At 33.3% G+C, this 20,060-nt stretch overlaps 2 protein-coding genes across 2 annotated transcripts; both read left to right on the top strand.

The window, feature by feature from the left end:
* The first annotated feature begins 9,552 nt into the window (after positions 1-9,552).
* LOC114722709 (protein P21-like) lies at positions 9,553-10,236 on the top strand. Its single transcript, XM_028908803.1, has one exon. It carries the CDS (start codon positions 9,553-9,555, stop codon positions 10,234-10,236), a length of 684 nt encoding a protein of 227 aa, XP_028764636.1.
* An 8,753-nt stretch (positions 10,237-18,989) lies between these two features.
* Positions 18,990-19,532, top strand: LOC114722705 (thaumatin-like protein). The gene has a single exon (XM_028908798.1). The coding sequence runs from the start codon at positions 18,990-18,992 to the stop codon at positions 19,530-19,532; it is 543 nt and encodes a 180-aa protein (XP_028764631.1).
* Positions 19,533-20,060: the final 528 nt, after the last annotated feature.

Below are 20,060 nucleotides of genomic sequence, written 5' to 3'. Positions count from 1 at the left end.
ATTTTCCTAAAATTTAACACAAATTATTATGCTTTTATATATTATCTTTCACAAAGATGTGTGAAACGTTTTAGCTATTGTTTGTGTTAAATGTGATAACTGTCAGTCTAATTAGGAATCGCTTTTTCAAAGGATTTTTTCTGCATTTTTTTTAAAGAAAAGGCAAATAACAATGCTAGGGCTAATGCAGGAGTTAGTAAAACTCAAATTCGAGATCCGTCTTTAAAAGGCTAAAGCCCTCCTCACTAGAACTGATGTTTATTACTTGTCCCCCCCCCCCCCAAAACAAAAACACACAAAAAAAAAGAGAATGCTCAGATGAGCACATGGGAGACAGGTGAGAAGAGGTGGTGGGGTGAAGGCAATTTCAGGTTAAAACAAGGATAATTTTGTCCCGAATTTTTCAATCCCAGGATAGCTTCAGCAATTCCTCAGTCGCAAGGTACTTCCAGACCCTCCTACCAAACGAGACCATCTGGGCCAATCCCCGTCTCTATCCTAATGCCAACCTCTCAGTCCCGTGTACTACCTCCGATCATTAATATAAAATTTTATTTAATTTTTATTTTAGTTAAAAATATAATATTTTAATTCATTTTGTTTTTTATGTTTAGACTTTTTTTTAATATAATCCTTCTAATAATATTAGTTCTAGCCAATATATTTGATTAGTAAGAATATTTTAGGAAAAAGAACACGTATTTATTACAAATAACTAATTTAACTTATTTTTTTAATTTTCTCAAATTAACCAAGTAGCTCTTATAAATAAGACCAGAGGTAGTACCAAACAAGGCCACATACTTCCATGGCTATACTCATCTACATTTGTTGAAACAGCGCCACCACATCCATATTCTGCATATAATTAAATTTACGCAAATTGAAAAAAAAATCAAGCTCTTGCTTATGAAACAAATTATAAACCGATATAAAAAATGTTTTCTACTATTATAAGAGTATTACAGAATGGATTTTATATTAAATATCAGAGAGTGCTATTAAATTTCCTACACCAATTGTTTTTTTGGCTTTCAACACACTATTCAAACTCTATGCAACCAAAAAAATATGCAGAGGTAGTTTGAACAGATTTTAAGCGGAATAACCTTTATTTGGCAATTTGTTCTTGCATTTATTTGTTTGTTTGTTTAAATTCGTGAGTGGAGGAAAAAAGTGCAGATACAATTTTCAGGACACGTGGATCCAGTTTTCCAACCATAATATACGGCACAATGTCAACTTCAAAACCATTCAAAGTGATAATAATAGTTAAAGTGTTAGCAGTCTAATTATAATTAAATTGGGATAACTCAGTTATGATGATCAAAATAGTACTCTACCTCTTGTCTTTTATGAAAGAGTTATTTAATAAATTTGAGCAGATTAAAGATTAAAGCAGTTAGATAAATTCATTAGTTCATTATAATAAATATGACTTGATCTTGAAAACACACTTATATGTAATATTTTATTTTATTTATTAGTTTAGATTAGGTAAATTAGTTTGGAAAACAAATATTTGTGAAAATATTTGGCAGTTTTAACAATAAATTAAAATCGTCAAGTATTGTAACCTATTAATTGTCTTCTTGTATTAAATGCTTAACGATTATTGAGAATAACTATCAAGTATTTGCCAAGTAATACTCAATATAGGTAAACAAATAAAAAAAAATCTCAAGTTGCTTAACGATTTTTAATCTAATTTATTTTTGTGAATTTTAATTGAAATAATATACTACCTCTGATCTTTAATATAAAATTTTGTTTGACTTTTATTTTAGTCTTAAATATAAGACATCAATCCACTTTCTTTTTCATATTTATACTTTTTTCTGAGAAAGTTCTTCTAATAATGATAGTTCTAGCCAATACACTTGATTAGCAATGATATTTTAGGAAAGACAACACCTATTCATTACAAATAACTAACTTAACTTATTTCCTTAATCTCTTCAAATTAGTCAACTAGCTCTTATAATTAAGACCGCAGGTAGTATATTCTAATTGCATTTTTTTTAGCACGCATGGATACAAATTGACCTGAGTTAGAAATTATGCGCATGGGCAGAAAGATAAGATAACCACTATCTACAGATTACTTTTTGATCTTTTTAATATTTACCACATCAATGGTTTGTGAAAACCAAAGAGCTAGCTTGACAATATTCGCTGTGTTTTAATTTCTTTTTAATGCAAGGGAATATAATGATGGAGAATATAATAGAGTGTAATGCTGATTATCATGGGTTTGTTTAACACTAATTGCCGTATTTAATATAAGAGCTTGTTTAACTTTTATTTTGGGAAAATGACAATAAAATACCACTTGAATTCCAAAAAGACAGATAAGAGACCTGAATAAGCAAAATGACAAATAGGGCACTGGGTACCAATCTGGAATTCATATTTTCGGCCAAAAGACCAAAATACCCTGATGAAATGGGGGAAGACCGAAAGCTGAAAGTGAGAGAAAGGAGAGAGGAAGACCGACGCAGTGAGAGAAAGGAGAGAGGAAGACCGACGCTGATGAAATGCGGGAAGAAGGAAAGAAGAATGTTAGAAATGCTATTATCTTACTCCTTCGCATCACCATTCTGTAGAGATTGTTGATTTGGTGGGTTTTGGTTGTGGGAAAGAGGATTTGTAGTGAGAGAGGGAGTGAACCGAAGCGGAAAGACGAAGCGAAAATCAGAAAATAGGCAAGCAATTACGTAACGTAACTGCTGTCATATGCCTGCTGGTTTTTGGTAAATCCCATTACGTGAATGGTAAATTTCACTATACATGTAGTTAATTATGAATTTTACAAAATACATATTGTGATTTACAACTTTTGTAGTGAAAGTGACTACTTTGTTAATGGGTTTTGCAACATGTTTTCAGGAGATAAACAACTTGTTTGTAAAAACTAATAAAAGTGACAACTTTTGTAGTCACGTTGAATTAACTGGTTGCAAAAGCTATTTAAGAAGTGGTCATTTTCACTATAAAAGTTGTAAATATCACTGTGTGTTTTGTAAAATTCAGCGTCAAATTTTATTGATTTTTAGAAACAAGTTGCTCATCCCCTTAAAAGAGGTTGCAAAACTCATTTAAGAAGTGGTAATTTTCACTAAAAAAGTTGTAAATATCACTCTGTGTTTTGTAAAATTCAGCATGGAATTTTATTGGTTTTTAGAAACAAGTTGTCAATCCCTTGAAAAGAGGTTGCAAAACTCATTTAAGAAGTGGTCATTTTCACTATAAAAGTTGTAAATATCACTGTGTGTTTTGTAAAATTCAGCGTCAAATTTTATTGATTTTTAGAAACAAGTTGCTCATCCCTTGAAAAGAGGTTGCAAAACTCATTTAAGAAGTGGTAATTTTCACTACAAAAGTTGTAAATATTGTAAAAACCCTCTTCCTTAAACATCAATACTTTTCATAAGACCACTACTATGGTAGAAAAAGGAAAAATGTACTTCAACTACCATAGTAGAAAGAGGTTGCGTAATTTTAGAAAATTTACATTTAAACTTGGTTCCCTCTCAAACGCAGTTGCATGCAACTATCATCATTCAATCACAATCACTGGGCCTCCGGGCCTCCGGCCCGGGTAACGACATACATCAAAATCAGCCCCTTTCCAATTGATCTCAAGCACGAATAACAAAGTTTCATAAAGTAATAGGAATGGCCTCCGGCCAACAAAACGAGTAGGTAATATATTCTCCAGTTTACAATAAGGCCGGGAAATCAAAATATTTCAAGAAAACCCTAGCTGTGGCAATATACAACTATCCATACATGAATAAAGCTAGAGGCCTAAAGCTAACCAAGCTCAAGCCTCCGCGTCTCTTCCCGAAGGCACACGCCTAGAACCTTCACCTGAAAACATTTTAAACCACGGGTGAGACAAAGTCCCAGTAACCAACCTTTCCAATACTAGGTACTACTAAATAGGTGCTCGTGAGGTGTCAAGTGGGGCAGTTCACAAATAATACATAATGATAGCCACAACAATTTATGCAAGTGAAATGATGCAATCCCATCAACAAAATCCCTCACTTTGGGGGATTTTCAGGAGCCGAACCCGGCCTATCCCTCACTATGGGGGACGTAAGGAGCCATAAAGGCCTATCCCTCACTCTGGGGGACGTAATGAGCCCGAAGGCCTATCCCTCACTATGGGGGACGTAAAGAGCCAACCATCATGCATTAATGGAGGCCTTACCACGTGGTAGTAACAGACAAAACTCTCACCAATTTCCCAATTAATGCATCATGCTCAAATCATAATCAAGAGTAATGATCATTTCACAAATAACCTCAATCAGTGGCATATCTTTCACAATTCCCCAAATTCATTCATCATAAATCCAAACCCCACAAGACGGTTTTCCATTTTTATACACAACATATAATTCGAACACAATTACTATTTGGAGCACAAAACACAAATCTACTCACGATACCACAGAAGCAAGTACTAAGGATTGGAAAGTGGTTACCTCTCGCCTGAGCAAGGAATAACAAACCAACGATGTGGCCCCGTGCACCACCAAGACTCACAACCGGTCTACACAAGCACACAAACACACAACCAACATATATTAGCTTTCAAACTAATAATGTGGCCAAAACAACACTTGGGGACACAAAATTCCTATCTCCCATCAAAACTCTACCCAACTCAAAGGGTATAACTATCAAAACAACACTCCAAAGTCCTCAAAGTCTATTAAAACATCAAGCCTCCTTCCAAGCATCGATTATAGTTCAAACCTCAAGGGCCCACTATAGGAATTCAACCTCCAACAACCCATTTGAACAATTAAGGTTCCAACAACAAATCTAAACCGATTAAACATCCAATTTAACCCTCCTTAACATAACCCAATTCATAAAACTCAAAATCAATCTCTACATTATCATCCTCAATCCCAAATCATCCAATTCCATAAGCCCTAACTCCAAAATTCAAGATTCTTTAAATCCAAGGAAACTACACCGATTAAATACTTAAACTAACCCAAGGCAATCAATTAAACCCAAAACAATCGGTCAAAAACCTCAGTTCAATCACAACTTAGAAAATCTAGGGTTTCACCAAAAATCCTCAGAAATTTCCAGGAAATTCCAAGAAAGAAAGAAGATTAGAGGTTAAAATCACTTACTTGAGGTAATGGATCCTTAGAAATGCCTTTCTCAAGCCTCCTCCACGAAACCCTAGCAGAGCTTCTCTCTCCTCCTTCAGATTTTCCAATTTCCGCACATCTGAACCCTCCAGCGATTATATAAAATCGCGACCTTTCGCCGCGGCGAACTCCATCTTCGCCGCGGCGAACTAATCCCGAGAGGGATTACTCGCCTGAAAAACCGACTTCGCCGCGGCGAAAGCTTCCCGAGAGGAACTCTCGCTCGCCTAGAAAACATTCGCCGCGGCATACCCCTGCTTTCGCCGCGGCGAAACCTTCCCGAGAAGACACTCCTCTCTGAAACTCCCGGTTCGCCGCGGCCAAGTAAACTTCGCCGCGGCGAACATACCCTGAGAGGGGTACGTTCACCTATTCCTCCAACTGACCTCAAATTCAACCCAAACACCAAGATCAAGATTAAATCACTAATCTATCCTTAAAATCAACCCAAAAGAGGCTATTAAAACCCGATAAAACTTAGGATGTTACAAATATCACTCTATGTTTTGTAAAATTCAGCATGGAATTTTATTGGTTTTTAGAAACAAGTTGCCAATTCCTTAAAAAGAGGTTACAAAACTCATTTAAGAAGTGGTAATTTTCACTACGAAAGTTGTAAATCTCACTATGTTTTTGTCAAATTTAGTAGGAAATTTTATTAGTTTTTAGAAACAAGCTGCCCATCCCCTGAAAACAAGTTACAAAACCCATTGAATAAGTGGTCATTTTTACTACGGAAGTTGTAAATCCCACTATACGTTTTGTCAAATTTAGCGTGAAATTTTATTAGTTTTTACAAACAAGTTGTTTATTTCCTGAAAACAGGTTGCAAAACCCATTAACAAAGTAGTTACTTTCACTACAAAAGTTGTAAATCACAATATGTATTTTGTAAAATTCATAATTAACTACATGTATAGTGAAATTTACCATTCACGTAATGGGATTTACCAAAAACCAGCAGGCATATGACAGCAGTTACGTTACGTAATTACTTGCCATTGTTTTTTGATTTCCGCTTCGTCTTTCCCACAGGTTCACTCCCTCTCTCACTACAAATCCTCTTTCCCACAACCAAAACCCACCAAATCAACAATCTCTACAGAATGGTGATGCGCGAAGGATTTAGTTTCGTCAACTAGAGGGGGTTCGGTTTCGTGGAGTGGAGGGATTGGTTTCATCGAGTAGAGGGATTCGGTTTCACTGAGGGGAGGGATTAGTTTCACCGAGTAGATGGATTGGTTTTGCCAAGTGGGGGCAGTTTCTCTTTCGTCGAGTGGGGGGAATTGCTTTCGCTGGGAGGAGGCGAACACAATAAGGGCAATTCAGTCTTTAGGCCAAAAATCAAAATTCCAGATTGGTACCTGATGCCTTCTTTGTCATTTTGCTTATTCAGGTCCCTTATTTGTCTTTTTGGAATTCAAGTGGTATTTTAGTGTCATTTTCCCTTTTATTTTTGATTCTAAGTACAAGACTCTAATATATTTTGTTTTGATTATCATGGTCTGTGGCATGTTAAAAATTGCTCACATTCTTTTAGGTTAATGCTGCAAAAAAAATTCTTTTTTACCAATAAGTATTGGTCCAAATGTAAGAGGCTTGGACATCTTAAGCATCATATTTTAGGTTTGATCTTTGAAACAGTGTGTATGAAGAAAAACACTATTAGAAAAGGTCTCTATTTATATGGCACTTGGCAATAACCCAAAAGATTAATCCCTTAGTACCATTTGGATAGGAAGATACTTTGGGCAATTAAAAAAAAACCTTCTTTGAACGACTAATAGAGTTAGATCTAGTAAAAGAGGTTAGTCTTTTATAGTTCAACAAATTAAGATTCAAATTCTTGTTGAAAAAGATGCTTCACATTTAGGTTACGTTTGGTATGGAATATTGAAAATGAGAGACAAGGATTGGGATCGGGGTTGAAAACACATGTTAAAAGGATGCTTAGCATGAGTGATTTCTCATCATATGGAATTAGGTGATCACATGTAGATAAGATTGGAGAATACCAACTCCCTTCATGGTATTCGCCAATCTTATATATATGGGTTTGTCTAATCCCAAGTATCATATAATTACTCATACCAAATACACTTTTAATATAGTTTTACACTTTCAATCTCCATTCCCATCCCTTATTTTTAATGCTTCGTATCAAACGGGACCTTAGTATCTAATAGTGTCTTGAATATAATTACTTCCAATAAGAGAATACATGTGCATATATAACATTAAAAAAAATGCTTCTTTGAACAACCAATCAGGTTGGGTTTAACAGAAAGAGTTAGTCACTCAAAACGTGCTGAACAAAGGTTTGAATCTCCATTAGAAGAGACGTCCACACTTAGTTCCAAACAATGCTTTAAAAAGGATTAACTCCAATAAGAGAATACATGTACTTAGGGGGAAAAAAATGCTTCCTTGAATGCATGTAAAATATCCCTATTTACTTAAATGAATCCAAATGTGCCTCCATAATTAATAATAATCTCAATAGTCCATTAAAAAAAAATAATTTGAATAGTTTTGTAATCTAGTGGCATGAAAGCTTTTTAAGTGGAAGGTTGCGGGCTGAATTCTACTTTATGTAGCCCTTCTACGCTGTTTGTTTTATGGACTTAAAATTTAACACAAATTATTATGTTTTTATATATTATCTTGCACAAAGATGTGTGAAGCGTTTTCTTTATATGGCTATTTGTTTGTGTCAAATTTGATCATTGTCGGGTCTAATTAGGAATTGCTTTTCCAAAGGATTTTCCTGCTTTTTTTTTTTATTTTTTTAAGACAAGGCAAAATAATGAACATATATAATTAGAATATAACAAGTAAGAACAAAGCTAGAGGTAATGCAGGAGTTAGTAAAACTCAAATTCGAGATCCGTCTTTAAAAGGCTAAAGCCTTCCTCACTAGAACTGATGTTTATTAGTTCCTTTCTCCCCCTAATGAATGCTCATATGAGTACTATAATTCCATAGCTATACTCATCTGTGCTTCTGTTGAAACAACTCCACCACATCCATATTCTGCATATAATTAAATTTACGAAAATAAAAAAAAATCAAGTTCTTGCTCATAAAACAAATTATAAACCGGGATAAAAAAATGTTTTCTACAAATATCAGAGGGTGCTATTAAATTTCCTACACCATTTTTTTGCTAACAATTTCCTACACCAATTGATTGTATAATGATTGTAAAAACCATTTTCTAACTTCTGTAAAAAGACTTTTTTCTGACCACTACTGATAGAATATGTATTTCCCTTTCGCCACATTTGTTTTGAAGATATACAATTTTGTTTGGCTAAAAAAGAAGCGATATTATTTTTAAACCAATCAATATATAATTATATTAATATATTACAAAACATCTATGAAAATTCATAATTAAAAACCAAACATTAATTTCACCACATTCTTCAAACTCTATGCAACACCAAAAAAAATGCATGCACAGGTAGTTTGAACTGATTTTAAGCGGAATAATCTTTATTTGGCAATTTGTTCTTTTATTTATTTGTTTGTTTGTTTGTTTGTTTAAATTCGTGAGTGGAGGAAAAAGTGCAGATGCAATTTTCAGGACAAGTGGATCCAGTTCTCCAACCATAATATATGGCACAATGTCAACTTCAAAACCATTCAAAGTGATAATAATAGTTAAAGTGTTAGTAGTCTCATTATAATTAAATTGGGATAACTCAGTTATGATGATCAAAATAGTACTCTACCTCTTGTCTTTTATGAAAGAGTTTTTAAGAAATTTGAGCAGATTAAAGCAGTTAGATGAATTAATTAGTTCATTATAATAAATATGACTTAATCTTGAAAACACTCCTAGATGTAATATTTTATTTTATTTATTATTTTAGATTAGGAAATTAGTTTGAAAAAAAACAAATATAATAGATATAGACAAAGTGAATTGATGTCTTGTATTTAAAATTAAATTTAACTCCAAACTAGTTCTTATTATTCATATATAAGCTGGCTGAAAAGAATATTATTTAAATAAAAAGTTATTAATTCACAAATACACAAAACATTCAGAACGTATTTATGTATAAAATACACATAATCCAACAAATAAGAGTTATTAAAACACAACTATGACCAACTCTTATTTTTTTCATTCAAAATGGCATCGATCACTTTAATTAAACCCGGGGAGAGAAGGAAAAAAAAAATTAAAGAAATTCATCTTGATCATAGTCTGTTCAAAACTCTTGCCTGGACCAATCATAACATTGATTCACCGATCACCACCAGTTTTTTAATGTGCTAATTAAGCACCACCACTTTGCTGACCCTATATATATACTCCATTGTTTTTACTTCTTTTCTTCACCAAGCAATCACAAAAATGATAGTTATCAATAAGAGCTTCCTTACTGTGTTCTCCTTATTCCTTCTTGTTATCAACTTCACCTTCACCCATGGCGCTAGGTTTTACGTCACAAACAGATGCCCTTACACCGTTTGGGCGGCAGCCGTGCCAGGCGGAGGCCAGCAGCTGAACCCCGGCCAGATGTGGAGCCTTGACGTGGCTGCTGGCACTACCGCTGCTCGCATATGGGGCCGAACCAATTGCAAGTTCGACGGGTCGGGCCGTGGAAGGTGCCAGACCGGCGATTGTGGAGGTCTCCTTAGATGCCAAGCCTATGGGACACCCCCAAACACACTTGCAGAATTTGCCCTAAACCAATACATGAACCTGGACTTCTTTGATATCTCACTTATTGATGGCTTCAATGTTCCCATGGAGTTCAGTCCGACGTCAAATCGGTGCCGCGGAATCCGGTGCGCCGCTGACATCAACCGGCAGTGCTTAAACGAGTTAAGAGCTCCAGGTGGTTGTAATAACGCTTGCACAGTGTTTAAAACGGATCAATATTGTTGCAATTCTGGGAATTGTGGACCCACTAATTATTCAAGATTCTTCAAGGATAAGTGCCCCGATGCTTATAGTTACCCTAAGGATGATGCTACCAGCACTTTCACTTGCCCAGGAGGAACAACCAACTATAAGGTTGTCTTTTGCCCTTGAATTAGAATATGTACGTCGTACGTTACGTTGTATTGTGTTTTCTCACTCCAAATAAAAGACTATATGCAATCAGACGTGCGTCAATCTTCCATATCTACGGTGCAAGCACTGGTATATTAATCTGCTGATGAGGTTTCACCAAAAAAAAAAACTTGCTGATGAGGTTATATTAAATTCCCAACCTATGTTTACTTTATCGTGAAATATAAGAGTCAAATAACTAATTTAATTTATTAAGTTAGTTATTTATATAAAATTTGCGCTAATTTTCCAAAATATCTCTTTGATTCTGGTGCACTGCTGCATGGGATCATTAAACCATAAATACGATGATTACATCATAAAATCAGACGAATGCTAAAATAGCTTTTGCAAAAATGTATATAAACAGGTTATGTATTCGAATCAATACTCTTATTTGAGTTTTAGAAAGTTAAGAAATTTATAATTCATGAAAAAGTTATAATATACTACTTCTTATCCTTAATATAAGAACTAGTTGACTAATTTGAGTAGATTAAATAAATGACTTAAGTTAGTTGTGTATTATAAACTGTAACTATTATTTGATAAAACCTTTAATATATATAATTACTATAAGAACTACCTTAAAAAAATAAATAAATATGAGAGACGGTGAATTAGGATCTTATATTTATAACCAATTATTGAATGTCAAATTAGCTCTTATATTAACAATAGAATGTAAGAATTATTTTTTATGGAACAATAATATGAATTAGAACTATTCTCTTGGAATTCAGTCTCTGCGATTTTAGGTGTTGGTGAATTAAAAAATTGTTTTTGTTATCACATAGTTTTTAGTCGCTAAAGTAGTACTCCCTCCGTTCCTTATTATAAGAGACATTTGATGCTTATGGCATGTTCCTATATATAAGAGACACTTAAAAGTTGTCTCTACTTTTTTGTGTTAATTTCCTATTTTACCCATATTTATTGTCTCCAACTAACACTCTCTCTCATTCTCACTTCTCTTTCTTTTAATAATTTACCATTGTTCTCTCTCATGCTCTCTCTCCTTATTAATGAGGGTATTTTTGGAAAAAAAGTTATACTTTTTACATATTAATTGTTCTTAACTAATTTTAACTGTTTTTTTGATCAACGTAATTCGGTTATTCGTCTCTTATAATAAGGAACGGAGGGAGTACTAGTTGTCAATACTTTAATTAAAAAGCTGTTGTCGTTTCATTGGTAGTGATCTTATATAATAATGGGAAAATCTCATATAAATACCTATTGAATTCTAAAATCCCAAATAAATCACTCTAATTTCACAAAAGACAAATAAGCCTATAGGTATTAAATCGGAATTTGCGAATTTTGACAAATTACCTCCATGCCCTTTTTCTCATTTCCTTATCTCTCTCTCTCTTGTCGTCTTTTTTACGGCAGAGACATAGCTTGTATGGAAAATTACTTTATGCCGTGGCTGCATCATTCTTTCAATGGATTTTGTTAGACATTGGAGACGCAATTGAAATATTTTAGGATAGAGAAGAGAGATCGCCATTGATTTTGGGAGCACACCATTCTACAACGGATCCTCTTCTTCTTCAAATAGTGGCCATTGCGAAACTTTGTTGCTTATATTTATGAATCAAAAGAACCGTGGGAACCAAAATATAACAACTATGAGTCATCTTCTTTAGAGAGAGAGAGAGAAGACACAGCTAGATCTTCTTTTTCCTCAGTCATGGTAGCACTAAATATAGTTACTGTCATAGAACATTCTGGTTTTTGGTAAATGTCATTAGTGCAGTTGTCAAACCCATTATAAATGTTGTCAATCATATTATTTTGTAATAGATTGACTTTTGAAGTCTGAATGACAAGAAAATATTATAGATATTAGTTTAATCTTAATGCTACCTTGTCATTTGAATATATTTAATGTAACTTCTGTCATAGGCTTGTTGTTTTTCGTAAATATTGTCATTTTAGTGGTCAATTCCATTACACATGTAGTAAATTATGAAAGTTATTGATATTATGTTTATTATGATGTTTTTCTAGTGTACTTGTATACTACCTTGTCAATACATTTTGACCCTTGTTTAATTCCCCTAAAGGCTAGGCTTAAAACAGGTTGCAAAACTTGCTATGGATGTAGTAATTTTCATTACGCAAGTTATCATTCCCATTACATGTTTAATAAAGTTGCCTGCAAATGAACTAAAATTGGATTGCAAATAATCAAGTTACAAGTCGCTTGATGGAAATGATAACTTGCATTATGCAAGTTGTCATTTTCGTTACTTGTTTTGTAAAATAATATGTAAATGACTTAAAACAGGTTGCACAAAAGCATTATGAGACTTGTAACTTGATTATTTGCAATCCAATTTTAGTTCATTTGCAGGCAACTTTATTAAACATGTAATGGGAATGATAACTTACGTAATGAAAATTACTACATCCATAGCAAGTTTTGCAACCTGTTTTAAGCCTAGCCTTTGGGGGAATTAAACAAGGGTCAAAATGTATTGACAAGGTAGTATACAAGTACACTAGAAAAACATCATAATAAACATAATATCAATAACTTTCATAATTTACTACATGTGCAATGGAATTGACCACTAAAATGACAATATTTACGAAAAAACAACAAGCCTATGACAGAAGTTACATTAATATATTCAAATGACAAGGTAGCATTAAGATTAAACTAATATCTATAATATTTTCTTGTCATTCAGACTACAAAAGTCAATCTATTACAAAATAATATGATTGACAACATTTATAATGGGTTTGACAACTGCACTAATGACATTTACCAAAAACCAGAATGTTCTATGACAGTAACTATATTTAGTGCTCCCATGACTGAGGAAAAAGAAGATCTAGCCGTGTCTTCTCTCTCTCTCTCTAAAGAAGATGACTCATAGTTGTTATATTTTGGTTCCCACAGCTTCTTTTGATTCATAAATATAAGCAACAAAGTTTCGCAATGGCCGCTATTTGAAGAAGAAGAGGATCCGTTGTAGAATGGTGTGCTCCCAAAATCAATGGCGATCTCTCTTCTCGATCCTAAAATATTTCAATTGCGTCTCCAATGTCTAACAAAATCCATTGAAAGAATGATGCAGCCACGGCATAAAGTAATTTTCCATACAAGCTGTGTCTCTGCCGTAAAAAAGACGACGAAGAGAGAGAAGATAAGGAAATGAGAAAAAGGGCATGGAGGTAATTTGTCAAAATTCGCAAATTCCGATTTAATACCTGTAGGCTTATTTGTCTTTTGTGAAATTAGAGTGACTTATTTGGGATTTTAGAATTCAATAGGTATTTATATGGGATTTTCCCAATATATATTGTTGCTCAAATTCTGGCGACGGACAGGAAAGATATTTTTTTTTCAATATAAGGATAATTAGATCATTTTACCATTTCAAAATAGTTCATAAAAATTTTAAATTTCATAGAAATAAAATTTCGAGGAACCATTTTAGGATTATGATGTTTTGGTGGACCTTGTTGGCATACCTTTATCCTATGGTTTTCCTATGATTATTAATTAAAGATTCTAGAACCTGAAAATGGAGAGAAATTACTGTGTTTCAAAAATAGGTAGGCCAAGAAGGTGGCTTTTAATTATGTCCAAATGTTAGGTTAAAATCCAATCAAACAGTTTGCTCCATTCTTGCTCAATCAAGATTTTTTTTCTCCTTTTTGCAACTAGACAACTAGCACATATATATATATATATAACATTATATTATTAATTAAAAATAGGATAAAGATGCATCCAACTACTTTTTCTTATTTTCCAAGTATACTCAGCACTCCGATTTTTTTTTATAGTGTATCCAGCACTATGACATATCTTAAATGTTGCATAATTCTCATATCTTATCATATTAGTTTGAGAAAAAATATATTAGGAAATGATTAAAATCATGATTTTGTTATTATCATAACCATTAACCACAAGATCCATCACACAATCTCAAGCTTAACCATAAGAAAAAAAGTTGCCCATAAGTTTCATGCAAGAAAATTAAACACAAAGAGGTAAAAAAAAAAAAAATTCATATTTATAAGTTAAACCTGAATAGCGATAACAAGTCAAATTTTCATATTTATAAGTGGAGTTGTGTCTTTTATAAGTCAACTTTTACAAAAATAAATTAATTTTTTTGGGTACCTCTACCCTGTATTCCTGCCTCAGAACTATATGTAATTTTGCCTAACAATAATTATTCCTTTGGTTCCTCCTTCTTCGTGTCATATACTGCCGGGGAAATATTACCATGAAATGGCTTCACCATGTTCCTTTTGGTCATTCATGGAAACTATGAAGAGTGTATTATTAAAAAATTATGCATAGGTATCTCGCTATTACAGAGGTTAGCGTTCTTGTTCAAGATACTGTCATATACTAAATATAGACATCTTTCTTAGTAAGGATTTAAATATTGATTCTTTATGTTATGAGAAACTAGTTTCTTTTGCTAGATTCAATTTTGTTAGTTAGCAAGAAGTTGTCGTTTACCCACATTGAAATGTATATAATTTATATTAAGTTGAATATTTTTCTTCCCTGGGCATTAGTGGATGAGCACTAAAAGATTGCTCAAATAGTAAAACCGATTATATTAAATAAAATTAATTTTTACTAATCGGGACTGTCCACTGCAAATTACTTTTTGCAGCACTACTAACGCACCGAATTCATGATCAATATAGTCATAATTATAAAGCTAAGTAATTAAGCAGCCTTCGTTATTTACAGTTGTCGATTCTTTGAATTGTTTAAAGTTGTAGTCATTATTCACTTCCATTTTTAAATGTTTAAAGAAGGGGTATTTCTGCATTAATTGGAAGACTTAACTATGTGAAGTGAAGGATGATTTAATAAAGAAATAAATATCTCATTATGTCCATGTGCATTAATGCCGATAAATATTAACCTCAATTATGTGACTGACGTAAACATCCTTTTTTTTCCCCCCTTCCTTGTCTATGTTTTTGTGTCTAACCGATCACATAAATTTTGGACAAAATTACTACGTTTCTATACAACTATCCTCTACTAATTGATGCAAGTATCTAGCTACTCCTCCGATCATAATATAAAACCCCTTTTATAGTATAAATTATACTACAAAAAAGTTTTATATTTCAGGACTGGAGGAGTAATATAGAAAGTACCATCTATAGTAGTAGTTGTAATATTTTTGTTTGTGGTGATGGATTGTTTGCTATGATTATTGTTATCAAACTCACGAGTTCACTTTTTGAATTTAACGTTTTTACATAGACTCATGCTAATGTTTACTACCTTTGTTCTTCATTATAAGAATGAGTTTTTTCCTTTTTATATGATCCTCTTTGAGTTTTATTGAGTATTTAATGTAGTATTACCTATTTTACTCCTAATTTAATGTACTTAATATATTCTCTTTTTCATTTATCTCGCTATTACTCACTTACGTTTATCCGTTTATATATAGGGGTATATTTGGAGAAAAAATTATTTTACTACATATTAATTACTTTTAACTAATTTTAATATTTTTTTAAACTGTGTAATTTAATTAAAAAGATCTTATAAAAGGGACGAAGTATATTCTATTATGCTGCAAAGTTATACATACAGTACAATAAATGTTATTATTTTTCTTTCAACATTATTGATCAAAATAGACTTTAAAACTCACAGAATTCTATTTAAAAGAGTGAAAGATCAGAATTTGATCTGTAAACTTTTGTAAGAAGCCAACCAACAAGAACATAGTAAACAAGATTGAAATCATCAAAAACCAAAAGTCAACTAAAACTCCAGAAGTCTCTATGGTTTTATTACGCATCTGGTTCGAGTCAGCTAGCGAGTGAAATTATTTGCAAGTAACTCCCGCAAAATTTTTAGAGATTTATACATGTTCACTGTACAACAAAAATACAAATATTTGATGGTTATTTTTTTTATCATAATTAACGATTATAAACCATCAAATATGTAAGCATCGTATATTCACATGGTAAATACCCTCAATATTTGCAAAAATATTTGATGGTTTTACAAAAATTAAAGCCGTCAAGTATTGTAACGTATTAATCATCTTCTTGTATTAAATACTTAACGATTACTGAAAATAACCATTAAGTGTTTGCCAATCAATACTTGATGATTATTGACACAAACTGTCAATATGGGTAAACCAATAAAAAAATACATCTCAAGTTCCTTAATGATTTTTAATCTAATTGATTTTTGTGAACTTTAATTGAAATAATATATATTCTAATTCCATTTTTTTACCACGTATGGATACAAAATTGACCTGAGTTAGAAATTAATGGGCACGGGCAGAAATATAACCACTATCTACAGATTACCCTCATTACCATCACATCATTATAACCACTATCTTTTTAATATAACCACATCAATGGTTTGTAAAATATCCGCCGTGTTTTTTTTTTTTTTTAATGCAAGGGAATATAATGATGGAGAATATAATGGAGTGTAATGCTGATTATCATGGGTTTGTTTGATACTACCTGTCGTACTTAATATAAGAGTTTATTTACTTTTATTTTGATCTTAAATATAAAATTCTAATTTATTTTGTTTCTTATTTTTATTTATTTTTACAAGATAGTTCTTATAATAATAGTAGTTTTAATCAATATATTTGATTAGTAAAATATTTTAGAAAAGACAACACCTATTTATTATAAATAATTAATTTAACTAATTTTTTTAATATACTACTTAAATTAGTCAACTAGCCCTTATATGAAGAACCGAACGTAATATAACACTGGAAATATTGAAACAAAATTAATTTTTTTTATTTATTTTAGCGATCTTAAAAGTGAAAAGACCATAACCATAACCGCCTCACAAAAATCCCCCCCCCTTTTCCTTCCATTCGATCTTCCATAAAAATTATAGTTTCTTTCCCCTCTTCCCTTCAATCTCCTTTCCCTAGCTGCCATAACATAATTAACCCCACCCACGCACACTCCGAAATTAATCAATTAAAAAAAAATAAAAAATACAAAACACAGAATCACATTGCGAACTAAAAAATAAATTTTTCATAAGACCACATTGGAATAAATTCATGATGATGAAATCACAATGGGAGAGGAAAGACAGGGGCGGGGCTGCTGCGTCTCACATATTTTGGTCTAATTAACGACCTTCAAATTTAGGTAGGAGGAAGATGAAGAAAGTTTAGGTGGTGATCGATAAAGGCAAAGGGAGGAGTAAGAGCTAGTGGCGGCGATTTATAGGGATGAAAAGGGTGACAACGAAGGCAGAGACGTGTCGGAGGTAGTTGACGAGGCCGACACGAAGGCAGAGGGCGGAGGAGGAGGCGATGAGGTGAGGTAGAAGGAGAAGGAGGAATAATTACGAAGGTAAGAATTAAGGAATATAAATAAGGATATGAGTGTCTTTTTAACATGTGATGTAATCCACATTCATGAGTTTCAAAACGTATAATTCTAATGCACATGAGATTATGATCACATATAATGTCATTTTCTTCCCATTATGTATAAACCCAAGTAAACATACACAATAGAATCGATAAATATATATGTAGAGAAGATCAAACCAACAGGCTATAAAAGTTTATGTGAGTTAGATCTTGATAATGCAAAAAGGATACAACAAATTGCTTGAAGCCCAAAAAGATTTACAAACACTGTTTTATCATTGAGTTTCACATCAATAATAGGATCCAAAGCTGTATTATAGATAAATTGTTTCTTTATCAACTGAACTATTCTACTTAACAATATATGCTAATAGTTCTCATCTCTATAAGAGGAGAACACAAGTTTGAATCCCAAAACACTTTCAGTCCAATAGAGATCAGTCTCAAGTCTAAAGTAAGTTAAAAAGACTCTGAGTTCCCACATAATATATTATAATATTTTATATATTTATCCAACTAATAGTTTTTAACCCGTGAAATGACTTTAACATGATGACACATAATTTGTTGCTAGAATTCTTTTTGTAACAAAATCTACCAATATAAATCGATATGTGAAATATTAGGCGATAACCAAAACAAAGTGATGCACCACATTATTCACACACTATGAGAAGTGAAACTCAATGCAACACATAGAAAAAGAGGTAACATTTATGAATTATAACCTCTGGTTCTTAATATAAGAGCTAGTTAACTAATTTGAGTAGATAAAAAAACTAGTTAAGTTAGTTATTTGTAATAATAGTGGTTGTCTTTTCTAAAATATTTTTGCTGATCAAGTGTATTTAATAGAATTATTATTATTACAAAGACTACTAGATAAATATGAGAAATAAAATAGATTGAAGTCTTATATTTATGATCAAAATAAAAATTAAATGAGCATTGTATTAAGGAGGGGAGGTAGTAGCACTTATTTTCAATATAAATTGCTTATTTATCTTTAATATCGTTTTGCAAGTGAAAAATATGTAGAAAAACAAGAGTGAATAATGCCTAGTTATATCGCACGATTATCTTCATCCTCCTCGAGATGGTATTTTATGCACGATTAAGCAAATGGAAGATATTTTAGGGCAATATCGTGACTAGACTAGCACAATATCGAGCCCCACTTCCATGGTGTCAGGCCTGTTGCATCACTTCGATAACATCATCATCGTCAAAAATTTCAGAACAACCCAGCCTGATAAACCCTATATATACCCCACGTTGATATCTCTTTTCTTCACACCAGTCGCCTTTCCTTAAACCCTAGCTCAAAAAATGGCACTCATCATCAAAAGCCACCTCCTGGTTTTACTATTCCTTCCAGCTCTCATCAACTTCCCCTTCACCCAGGCCGCCTGGTTTGAGGTCACAAACAGTTGCCCCTACACAGTGTGGGCGGCCGCCATCCCGGCAGGAGGAGGTCGACAGCTGAACCCCGGCGAGAGGTGGGGCTTCGGCATAGCATCAGGAACCGGCAGTGCTCGCATATGGGGCCGAACCAACTGCAACTTTGACTGGTCGGGACGTGGGCACTGCGACACCGGTGATTGTGGAGGCCAGCTCTCTTGCCAACTCGCCGGCCAACCGCCGGCCACCCTGGCGGAGTTCTCACTTAACTCATGGGGTGGTATGGACTTCTATATGATATCCAGTATAACTGGCTTCAATGTTCCGATGGAGTTCAGTCCAACCTCTAATTGCCCTCGCCTCCGATGCTACGGCGATAAGTGCCCTGACGCTTATCTTTACCCACAGGACAGCAAAACTCGTAGTTGCAAATCAGGAACCAACTATAGGGTCGTCTTTTGCCCTTATTAAGATTAGATGCAAGTATGTAAAGTAGTATGTTTTCATATTCCTACCTTCAAATAAGGCAGTAAATGCAATGAGATTCATTCTCAGAACATCTGCCCATGTAGGATGTCTTTAATGCTATTGTGGTCGTCTTGTCATCAAAGCTCCTTTGACCCCTCGAGCTTCCACATAAGTAGTATTTTTACGTTAAATTCTTATGCAACCTTTCGGTTGTCACTACATGGAGTGATAATACGGGGGTCAACTGACATGATGTTGATTGGCTCATGATGGATTGAACCTATGCAGTGCGGGTTAAACGATATGTTTGTAGGTGGGTTGGGTTTTAGCCATCCCTAACCTGCCTTAATGAGTTGGTGGAAGTACTACCGAGAATTTCTACCTACATGTGAACTTGTATCATTGAAAATATACCCACACTCCGTCCCTGTTTGTCAGGAACAATCTCTTCATATAGTGGTTGTCCTTAAATATAAGAAACAAACCTTTTTATCTAAAATTTTAAACTTATCTTTTCACTTTTATTTTATT

Source organism: Neltuma alba, unplaced genomic scaffold (genome assembly GCF_004799145.2).
Source record: "Neltuma alba isolate B1F8T4 unplaced genomic scaffold, ASM479914v2 tig00012105_pilon, whole genome shotgun sequence".
In the NCBI taxonomy this organism is placed as follows: Eukaryota; Viridiplantae; Streptophyta; class Magnoliopsida; order Fabales; family Fabaceae; genus Neltuma; species Neltuma alba.
The sequence above is the reverse complement of the archived record's forward strand: the minus strand, read 5'-3'. Positions and strand labels throughout refer to the sequence as shown.

Bases quoted from the DNA above. Each gene is read 5' to 3' on its own strand.
- LOC114722709 (XM_028908803.1), top strand. From the start codon at position 9,553: ATGATAGTTATCAATAAGAGCTTCCTTACTGTGTTCTCCTTATTCCTT.
- LOC114722705 (XM_028908798.1), top strand. From the start codon at position 18,990: ATGGCACTCATCATCAAAAGCCACCTCCTGGTTTTACTATTCCTTCCA.